Genomic DNA, 11911 nt, shown 5'->3' with positions numbered 1-11911 from the left:
GTCCATGAACGCCTGGAACCGTTCATGTTCGTTGTGCGGTACACCCTGGCGGGCGGACTCAGTTGAGACACCGTGACTCGATGATGCAACACTTGGGTCGTTGGTGACGTCGAGGACGCCTTCGTGTTCATCTTCGATGATCATGTTATGCATGATGATGCACGCATACATGATATCGGCAATATCCCCCTGGTAGAAAAAGCGCGCCGGGCCCTTTACCAGTGCAAATCGCGATTGGAGTACCCCAAATGCCCTCTCCACATCCTTGCGCGCAGACTCTTGCGCTCGGGCAAAATACCTTCTTCTATCTCCGAGTGGGCATCTGATCGTCTTCAGAAACACGGGCCATTGCGGATAGATGCCGTCAGCCAGGTAGTACCCCATGTTATGCACATTGCCATTGGCCGTGAATTCGATGGAGGGGCCTAACCCGTTGATCCGCTCGTTGAAAAGGGGCGAGGAATTGAGAACATTTAGGTCGTTGTTCGACCCGGCTATACCAAAATAAGCATGCCAAATCCAAAGCCGTTGGTCGGCAACGGCTTCAAGAATGATGGTGGGATGCGTACCTTTGTAGCCGGTAGTGAACTGGCCTCGCCACACGGTTGGGCAGTTCTTCCACTGCCAGTGCATACAGTCGATGCTGCCGAGCATCCCCGGAAAGCCGTGGGTCCTCCAGTGCCAATCCAGTAGGAACTGGCAGTCAGCTGCGTCCGGCGAGCGAAGGTAGTGCTCCCCAAATATCTCTCGCACGCCCTGACAGAAATTCTTCAGGCACTCGTTGCCAGTCGTCTCGCCGCATTGCAGATACTCATCGAACATGTCGGCGGACCCTCCGTATGCCAACTGCCGGATGGCAACAGTGCATTTCTGTAGGGGCGATAGTCCGGGCTTCCCTGCTGCGTCTCGCTGGAGCCGGAACTCGGGGTAACGCGCGGACTACGCATTAACAATGCGCAGGAAGAGGGAACGGCGCATTCTGAACCGGCGACGAAATAGATCTGCCGGATAACGTGGTTCCTCCGCGAAATAATCGGCGAACAGCCGATCGTGCGCACCAGTGTGGTTGCGAGGGATGTATCGGCGCCGCCGGCGGATTGGCCGTTGGGGGGGTGGCTGCTGCATTCGAGCGATCTCGCTTTGTATGCGGCGGGAGATATAGTTGTTGATTGGGTTGTTGGCGAAACCCGCTACATCCCATCCGGTGGGAGCGGGAGGTACCTCTTCTTCGGAAGAAGAATGTGATATTTCCTCGTCGGACTGAGCACGAGACGATGAATCAGAACTCATTTAATAAAGATGGAGAGAAAAAAGATTGAAAATTTGTGTGAATGAAGTTTGTGGGTGATGAATGGAGGAAGAGGATGAAATATTTATAGGGGTGGAATTTAGAATATGACCGTTGAAGGAAAAAAAAAAAAAAAAATTTGATCATCGCCGGATTATCGCCGAACAGCTCCCCACAGTGGCCGGCGATGATCCGGCGATAGCCCGGCGATAAAACGCCGTTTGGCGTAAAATCGGTAGGAAATTCGCCGAAAAATCGCCGACCTCCTCCCAATGGCCGGCGATAAGTCAGCGATATCCGACGAAAAATCGCCGGATTATCGCCGTCGCCATTGGGAGTGCTCTTACTGCTATGTAAAATAAAATAAATAAATAAATTCATTAGTGTCACAATGTCGTAGCATTTTTCTGCAAAAGTAATTGAAATGTCACAAACATCAGTTCTTTATCACATGCATTTGAGATATGAATTTGGTGCTACATAATGCATCACAATGTCAATCAAATGTTTTGTCATTGCATGCATTATCCTGCAAAAATTAGATATGTCATATGTTTTACTACAACTGTGTCTCACAAGTCTTGGGGTTTAGTGTCACATGCAAATATATTTAGTTTATACATAGCTCGTGGAAATTTTTTTACGATAACACCAAGTACTCACACCTCCAAAAAATGTCTTCTAGTGAAAACTCATCACTTTCATTGGATTCAAGTTCTGATGATTCAAATATCATAGCACTCAATCAATAGGAGGAACGAATTTCTCAACAAAATCATCAAATCTACACAATTGTTGAGAACATGTTATCCACCAATCACAATCTAATTGTAGGGGCTCAAGCTTCTACAGTCAGAAAAAGTTATTGTGAAAGGCAACGCGAGATTGGTGTTTAGCGTTTGATCAATGACTACTTTAGTCCCAACCCGACATATGGACCAGAGGTCTTGCCGTCGGGTGGGTCAGGATCTGGGCGCAACTGAGGGAACGTGGCTGCTGCCCTACGCATGATCAACCGGGTCTCGAGTCAGGCATGCCAAGCGAGGATATACTCCAACTCTGCGGCTATTGAATTCAATTGCAAGCCTTCGGATGCTTGTGATATCTCCGGCCATGAACGAAGATTGACTTCGGCCATGAGTTCGAGGATGAAAGCGTCAATTTGATAAGGGTATTTCCCTTATCAAGATGCCGGAGACGATAAAAGAGATAAAAGAGAAGTCCCGGGAGGCGGAATCCCGTCGACAACTCAAGCTTTAAACAAAGTACTAAAATAAAACAGAAAGAAACTAAATTTATATATTCATTGATTCGATGAATAAAAGGAATAACAATGACACATATTTATAATGCTAAATACCCTAACTTAAGGAACAAGAAAATATCTTAAACATATATGGAAAAGATAAGACAAATCACTAATTATCTAATTAATAAAGATATGGAAAAGATATGATAATACAATAACAGATATATATACACTTATCTGGTTAGACGAGTGGCACCAATGAGGATAGTCTGAAGAAGTAGCAGAGTCTTAGTATATTAGTGAGACAGTGTTGGAGAAGCTGTGAAAATGAATGAAAGATATAAATATGCATACTGTGCGTAGAAGTAGTAGTAGAAAAAAAATGTAGTGTTTCGAGTAAGGACATTATTTGGGTCAGTTTTAGTTGGGCCGACTTCAAAAAGGCTTGGGCTCGAGTCGGTCCGAGATTTAAAAATGCCCAATTGATCAATCCTGATTTAACCCGGTAGCAGAGCCCAGACCCATTTCATTTTTGTGTGGAACTGGATATGGGTCGGGCCGGCCGAGTTGACAAGTGTAGCGCCATTAACCGCCATTATATACAGATACAGTCAACACACTAGATACTAGGAACTAGGAAAGACAAATTACATACATTATCAAAGGTATATGTGGGGGGCCGCTTTTCCTTGTCAAAAAAATATAAAACAAAGATATAAATGTTCATCAATTATAAACATAATAATCAAGCTTGCACAATTAAAACCACATGCAAAGTTTTAAATTACGGTTAACACCAAAATAAAAGAGGTGCCGTGCTACCACGTGATCCCAATGATTTATTTTTCCCCCAAAAATTATTGACTTCCTCTAGATTTAAAAGGGCGACAGTAGAGCAACACTGCAATGCAATGCCCCTTTTTTGTTGGCACCTTATCTTATATATCACCTTCAACTACTCTTCACACATCTTCACAAAATGGGAAGGCCTCCATGCTGTGACAAGGTTGGGATCAAGAAAGGTCCTTGGACTCCTGAAGAAGACATCATTTTGGTCTCCTATATTCAACAACATGGTCCTGGCAATTGGAGAGCAGTACCTACTAACACTGGTATTATTTTCGCTACAATTTATTTTTCTATTTTATCTCATTCATCTTTATTTGATTTCGGATGATTCGTTTTGTTTAATTAGGACTGATGAGATGCAGCAAGAGCTGCAGGCTGAGGTGGACCAACTACCTAAGACCAGGGATCAAGAGGGGAAGCTTCACCCCTCATGAAGAAGGGATGATAATCCATCTACAAGCTTTGTTAGGCAACAAGTAATTCATTAATTTTTTTTCTATTATTATTATTTTCTTAGTTTTTATTATGTGTATTGATATAATTAAGGTCATGATTGATGATTAGATGGGCCGCCATAGCCACGTACCTTCCGCAGAGGACAGACAACGACATCAAGAACTACTGGAACACGCACTTGAAGAAGAAGCTCAAGAAGATCCAATCCGGCCTCGAGCCCCAAATGCCACCCCATCCCACGACGTCGTATCATCACTTGGCGTCGTCCGAGAATTCATCCGTGTACGCTTCCAGCGCAGAGAACATCTCGAGGCTTCTACAGGGATGGATGCGATCGTCCCCTAACAACGTTGATTTTGGGAAAACGGTCCCGAGCCACGAAAGCCAGTGGCAGAAGATCGAGGAAGGGATGGCTAATGATCATGATTTGGAAAGGATGTTGGTGTTTGAGCACCAAACCTCGAATGTCGCGGTGGCGTGTGATAAATCGTCGTGCGATTCGAGCCAGAAGGGCTCGGACAGCAGCGTTTGCAAGATCGATAACGGCAATCCGCCGTTGTCGTTTCTTGAGAAATGGTTGTTGGATGAGAGTGCAGCTCAAGTTGAAGGAGCTATGGAATTGCCTCCCATATTTTAACTATATGCTTAATTAATTTCTATTATATTTGCATATTGAGCTTAATTAATTAATATTAGCAGTAGTAATGAGCATCTGAAATTTTTTTAATTTCAGAAACTTATCTTCGTTCCAAAAAGTTGGATAACTCTATGCTGCTACACCCCTTTTTCCTTTTTACTTAGTGTTCAATTTTAATTTGTAATTTAACAACTGTTACTTGAAGTTAATCAGTATTTTTTTCATGTATTAATTATTAAATGAATTATCTAATTTGAGTGAACCAATCTTGAAATTGCAAGTGTAGGCATATTTATTAGGGCGACGGTAGAGATGGCGACTTCAAATAACAACATTTATTAAGCGGAAAGCTCTATAATAAATCCATGGCCAACCAAAGAGGGACTATCAATTTGCTGAATTATTTTCTTTTATTCTCGCTTAGGTGAGCAAATAAAAACCAAATTCAATTAGTGCTATGAAGTAAATACAAATTTGGACACCAACTTTCAATTAATATACGAGATAAATTGCATCCTACAATAGAAACTATTCATAAAGTTCACGTGCATGTAATTTCACATCAATCTAGAAATTAATCAATAGCTAGCTTTGGTTTGGTTTGGCATTACAAGATATACTAGAGTAAATAAGAGATGATGTTAATCGTAATTATATTTTATTTTGTAGCTAGGGTTTGCATGCCGAAGTATTGAATGGCCGATTTAGAAAAATATAATTAGGTTGTCACAAAAAGGATGTTTGGACAGCACAGTGTCACGAAATTCTTGCCAATCAATATGGTAAATAAATCCGTGTTTATTTCCTTGTTAATCCCTACCCCCACCAAGAGGGAAACATGTGAATTTCCTTCACCTTTCGCCCTACGAAATCGATTATTTCTAGATATTATATTCAAGATTTTTGCCTATATATATAAGTGGAATAAATTATATTTTGGGTCCATCCCAAAAAAAAGGAGGCAATAATGATCATTAATCTACATTTGCAAGCACTAATTTGGCTCCGAATTCTGTTTAAGTTTGGCTTGTTTTCGGTTAAATTGAATTGCAAAGATCGAGATATATTTTGTAAAGAATAAATAAAGATCAGTTGCAATTATGGCCTGAATTTTAAAGTTATTTGGAAAATCATGTCATAAACTTTAAAAAATACAAAAAAAAAATGATTTGATTTTTCACAAGAGATGTTAAAATAGCTTGAATTTTGATATAAAAAAGTAGCCTTAATTTTCACGAAAGTTGGAGAAAGTAGTACGAATCTTCAAGTATAAAAATATCCATAATGAGGATTGAAATATTTTTAGTAAGTCTATGTTACTGGTAGCATATTCACATGGAGAGCCCTCTCAAATTTGATCATGACTGAAACGAACTTGCAATTACATAATGTTTCGACGGAAATAATATACTTCTCACTTATGTCGAGACAGTGTGCAATACATATTATACATGTTTGGAAGAGGTACCCTAAAATATTCATTAAATTAAAGTACTCAATTTTTTAATTATTATGAAAGTCTAAGGTCATTTTTTGTACTTTTTAAAAATTTGTGCAATTATAAATATAATGATAGAATAATTAAATGATATTTTAATCATTAAAGTATTGGGAAATCCTCGTCAAGATTTCACTTAACTTTCTTAAAATATCTGTATATGTTATTGGAGATGTTTTGAATATGGATCGATTTTCGACATAACTAAGATGCATAGGGCTCTCATTTGACCATCAATAACATTAATGCAACTTCAATGAGATAATTAAGTAAATTAAAGAAGTCTCATAAACTTTCTAGACATGGAATATTCGTATATAGTATAGTAGTACTCCATGTCCCATAAAAATATGAGCAATGGGTATGTCACGATAATTAAGACAAAATTGGTAAAGTAAGAGAAAGGAGGAGAATGATACTCCCTTCGTCCCCAAAGAATATGAACTTTGGTTTGACACAGTTTTAATGCATTATTGGTAAAGTAGTAGAGAGATAGATAGAGAAAGTTTTTTAAGTACTGTTAGTGGAGAATGAGTCTCACCTTAGTAGAGATAAGAGGGTTTCCAAAATTAAAATGTTCATAATCTTTGAAGACGGACAAAAAAGAAAAAGGAAATAGTGCATACTCTTTGGGGACGGAGGGAGTAGTTAAGAGTGTCCACAATAGAGTGGCACACTGGCACAGCCACAAATCCGCCCAAAGCACAGCCACAAAAACTCTTCCATAGCCATAAAAACTTGTCCAACCCTATAATGGCCACGCCACAGCCACAAATCACAAAAACTTGACCCTGCCGCCCCGTCCTCAGCCGCGAACGCGGCTCGTGCCTTTCCTCCCCACGGCCCCACCTGTCCTAATTATTACATGCATGCCTTCAACTAAAAGTCCATATTGGCTTCTATATTTCCACAATGGTGGAAGTATCTGTTTTATCCTTCTATGGAATCATTTGGAGAACAAAAAGGGCTAAGAAATGGATGTAGCATGCACATACCGATTACTGAGTAAAAATTAAAAACCAAAAGTATTTGATTCGAACATACTATGAAATATTAGGGTTGAAAAGATTAAAAAAATGGTAATGAATTCTCTCATCAACCACAAACTCAACGGTGAATTAGGAATTGTAAATTCTAGCCTCAAAACTTGGATAAAACTAAATAAATGTAAAACGTACTATTTCAAAGGAGAAGGCTTATGTTTTATATATATATATATATATATATATATATATATATATATATATATAGGTTTGTGTTAAAATGACAACCCCTCTTAAAATGACAACGTGACAACGCTTATACAGCAATATTATAAACGCTACACAGCAATATTATAAACGCTACACAGCAATATTCAATACGGTAGACAACAATCTATAGATTGCTGTATAGTGTGTCGGATATTGCTGTTCAAGAAAAATTGCTGTTTAAAGAACAGCAGATTGCTGCCCGCCTTTTTCCAGAATTTTTTTTATTTTTTTGCCACGTGGCAGCTTATTATTCGTCCACGTGTACAAATGATTGGCTAGAAATGGTGGTATGGTGTTATTTTAAGGGGTGGTGGCACCCTAACATGCCCATATATATATATATATATATATATATATATATATATATCTTACGTGATAGTACATGTATAGATTGTATAGGTTGCTAACTTTTTTAAATCGCTTACTAATAACTATGTCAACAGCCTATATTGTAAATGTCGATACTAAAATATTTGTATGTCAATAAAATTTAATTCATATAAATATCTTTGTGTTGGTATTTACAATATAAAATTTTCATATAGACCTAGCTGTTGATAATTAACAAATAATTAGCAACTGATATATAATTAATCAAATCTATTATGCATCTATGACTATCTTGGTTAATGTGAACCTTTTAAGCTTAATAACTTGTATATTGTCAAAGCTACCTAACCACAATCATGGGCTGGCAATGCATGTGATATAAGATATATGATGTTTATGATGAACTTATGATCCTCATGAATTGCAATGGCCTGTCATTTTCTCTCACATTGATCCACTATTATTTGTTTTAGGGACCACTTAAAGATCGAGAAATCCTCAGTTTGAATTCACAAATACTACTATACATACTTGGAATATAAACGTGGCATACACTTAAGGGGCCGCGTCATCAAGGGGAGTGCCCCTCTAATTCATTAAGCGCAATACTTACTATTTAGAGAAACGAAATACTCCTACTATATTTTTAAAGGACAGTGATAAATGAACATAAATCTACATAATTGGACATTTATTGGACATTTAAGTACTTTATATAAAAAATCACTTTATAAATATTAATTAATTTAAAGTAAATTAATACTACTACGCACTTCATTGTATTATAGATTAATAAGTCTATAATAATTTAATAAAAAATTAACTTTTTTAAATTGAACTTAAGAAAATATTACTAAATTTTTGTTAACTTAATTTTTTAACTCTAAAGCTGTCACTCATTTACTTTTTTCATTGTTATAAAATAGTATACCCCTGGAGTATTTCTTCTGAGCACGAGATTTAAAAAAATAATGGAAGCAAAATAAGAGGAATAATAAAGTATTTCTTCCAATCCCCATTAAGTGTCTCATATTTGACTATTAAGGATTTTAAGAAATTGTTTGACTTTATGAAGAAGAAAAAAATGCGTGGATAAAGTTAGTGGTCGTGGGTCCTACTTTTACATTAGTAATTTTATAATAATTGTGAGTAAAAATGAGTTAGTGGAATGTGGGGTTCATTTACTACAAAGAGTAAAGTGAAATGAGACATTTATTAGTGATCCTCCAAATAAAGAAATATGAGACATTTAATGAGGACTAGAGTAGTCCGGAGAGATTTCGAAATTTGGGATTAAATCCGCTAACCTTTCGTAATTTGAGCATGCGAATATTTCCAAAAAAAGATTTTATTGAATTTTTCTTTTTTTTCTCTTCATTTTTTCTTATTATTTCCATCGTAACATTTAAGAATCGACCAAAATACCTTATAAATGCTAGTAAGACATATTAGGACAGTGAAAATTTGATTAGAATGCCCAGTTTCTCTTATGTTTCAGCAATCTCCTTTTCGACAGCAGCAGCGCAAAATATGAATGAACAGCTAGAGCATTAAAAAGAAAATGTCAAGCTTTACGAACAAATGCAAGAGAGGGTTCGTATAAATCTATTGGAATTTCTTTTATTTGTTAGTTTGGTGGTATCAGTAGCTCATGAAAACTACCGTATTGGAAGTTTAGAACAATCAAACATAAGATTGGACAGAGAAACCATATCTTGGCCACATCCAAATTTAGGTACCAAACAATAAAGGATTCAGCTGTGCGGTCGTCTGTATCGCGGTGAAAAATATTTAAATTGGGATAAAAATATTAGTGATAGTTCGGTCAATTCATAAATGTTGTGAATGAAATAATAAGAAAAAAGAAGATTCAGCTGCACTAGTCATTTATGGTGGAACGGAGGAAGTACTTAATAATAAATTATTTTATACTAATTTATTTTAAAATATTAGGATATTTATATACAAGGGCAGTTCCAAAATATTTCACTTAATAGTTAATATCAGGATCCTTATATTGAGTCAGAAAATGATATTGAGTCAATTGCTGATATTCGTAAATCAGCAAAATGATATTGAGTCCAGAAACTGTGTGTTTTATTATGCCAATTGATATTAATGTATTTGTGAATTATTCTGATTTTTGAAAAAATTTGAAATGATTTTCCTCACTAAATTCGATAATAATTTAATAATTATCATTTATCGACAAAATATTTATAAGAAACAAAAATCTTTGTTGTGAAAATAAAAAATCTTATAGTCATCATATTAATTAAAAAAAAAAAGCAAAAAATCACAATAATCTCTTATCGGCTATATATAAACTATCCTAATTAACTATATAAAAATAAACAAAAATACAATTAAATAAAAATATTTATAGAGCACTTATAAATTATAATGACCTCTGATTTTATGAAATGATCCGGAAGACTCAACAATGGGTAGCTCGATTAGGTATGTTAGATAACAAATACCGATAGGATAAATCTATGAGTGGCTTCCACAATTGAAACTAAATTCAAGTGTTTTTGGTTTAGAGAAGTGGCGTTTACGAATCTTATAATCAAAATGTACCTTTGTCTTTAATATTTCAAAAGTCCAGTGAATTTATGCCGGAAATATGATACTAGTATAACAGTGTAACCCTTTGTCGAACAGTATGTCTATATCATAATTGGGTTATTGGAGACATAAATTAGTGACGTGTAATATCACCGAACTTTTTAAAATTTTAATTTTCTTTTATAAATTTTAAATTTGATAAATAATATCACGAACTTTGATAATTTTACATCAATGATAAATTCGGCTTATTAAATATAACATAGAAGACGAGTTGGTATTTTATTGATGACGTGGAAGTTGGAACATTACTTAATACTACTCTCTATATTCTATAAAAATAAGGACACTTTCCTTTTTCGTCGATCCAATAAAAAATATTTCATTTTCATTTATAAAAAGTTCTCCAATACTCATTACACTTACACATATATACTCCATCCGTCTCACAAGAATATGTACTCTTTCCTTTTTATTCTGTCCCACAAGAATATACACTTTCCAATTTTAGAAATTCTTTTTCTCTATAAGAGGTGGGACTTATTCTCAACTAACAACACTTTAATTACTTTTCCTCTCTATCTCTTATTTACTTTATCAATTTTATATTAAAATCCGTGTCAAATCCAAAGTGCATATTCTTTAGGGACAGAGGGAGTATAACTTATACAACTATGACCCACCATTAAACATTAATAATAATATGGGTCTCACTTTCCACTAACAGTGGCGTAGCCATATTTGAACAACTGTACCCCCAAATTAGAATACTAATACCATGTATTGAGATATATTTATTAAAAGGCTTCTTTAGCCAAGTGGTTGTGATCCCCATTTTCAAAGCACACCTTTTGAGTTCGAATCTTTTGGGTTGCCCTTAACTCATTCCTTTTTGTTTTGATTTCTATACCTTTTTTTTTTCTCAATTCTTTTAGTCTAATAATTAAAGTTTCTATATCATTTTAATTTCAAATCTTTTTCTGTTTGTTTTGTTAATACAATTTATTTACTTTTTTCATGTTTTATTTTATTCAAACAATTGAAAGTTTCATAGCCTTTTATTTCTATAAAATAATTGGATTTACTTTTTATTTGTTACTTTTTTTTCAAACAATTAAAAGAATAGATGTAATTTTTTTTTGTTCGCTAAAACAATAAAAATAATAAGTTAATATAGTTTTTGATCAAATTCTCAACTAATTACTTATAAACTATTTTATCAATGGTGTAGCAATTATATTCATATCTATATGAAACATTTATAACTAATAAAATATCTATATTTTTTATTTTCTAAAATAATAGATAGTTTGCTTAAATTATTTATTTTCACAAGGTTCACTTCTAAAAACTAGTATTGTTATCTTATAAAAAGTGATTAAAACTTTACTCAAATATTTTATGTCCAAAAAATTTATTTCTGAATATATAATTTCTTGTTTAGTCGTTATATTCGCGTCTATACAAGACATTTGTATTTAAGACAATGAAAAAGATTGTTCAGATATTTTTTCGTACCCCCGAATCCAAAATCCTGGATACGCCACTGTCCACTAACACTATTTTAACTACTCTTCTCATCTCTCTTACTTTACCAATTATGCATTAGTTATCGTACCGTCCCAAATGTCATTTTTTTTTAGGACGGAGAGAGCATTTGTTTTAAAAAAACAAATGGCATATTGTGAATAATTATGATTTTTCTCTGAGATTCTCATCTCCATTTCCACTTCACTCTTTGTATTCTCATTTTTTCTCTTCAAAATAGTTTTTCATAGTCCGT

The 11911-nt window shown here is 35.1% G+C and overlaps 1 protein-coding gene across 1 annotated transcript; it reads left to right on the top strand.

The window, feature by feature from the left end:
- Positions 1–3316: 3316 nt before the first annotated feature.
- LOC125193198 (transcription factor MYB60-like) lies at positions 3317–4731 on the top strand. Its single transcript, XM_048090954.2, has 3 exons — positions 3317–3649; positions 3733–3862; positions 3951–4731. Exons 1-3 carry the CDS (start codon positions 3517–3519, stop codon positions 4477–4479), a joined length of 792 nt encoding a protein of 263 aa, XP_047946911.1. The 5' UTR covers positions 3317–3516; the 3' UTR covers positions 4480–4731.
- The last annotated feature ends 7180 nt before the right edge of the window (positions 4732–11911 follow it).

Source organism: Salvia hispanica, chromosome 4, assembly GCF_029641045.1.
Source record: "Salvia hispanica isolate PSC_SH4W2 chromosome 4, Shi_PSC_v1, whole genome shotgun sequence".
In the NCBI taxonomy this organism is placed as follows: Eukaryota; Viridiplantae; Streptophyta; class Magnoliopsida; order Lamiales; family Lamiaceae; genus Salvia; species Salvia hispanica.
Note: the sequence above shows the minus strand (reverse complement) of the source record. Positions and strands in the feature narration are given on the sequence as shown.

Bases quoted from the DNA above. Each gene is read 5' to 3' on its own strand.
- LOC125193198 (XM_048090954.2), top strand. From the start codon at position 3,517: ATGGGAAGGCCTCCATGCTGTGACAAGGTTGGGATCAAGAAAGGTCCT. The intron at 3,650-3,732 runs GTATTATTTTCG...TTGTTTAATTAG, and splicing joins AGCAGTACCTACTAACACTG to GACTGATGAGATGCAGCAAG. The intron at 3,863-3,950 runs GTAATTCATTAA...ATTGATGATTAG, and splicing joins CAAGCTTTGTTAGGCAACAA to ATGGGCCGCCATAGCCACGT.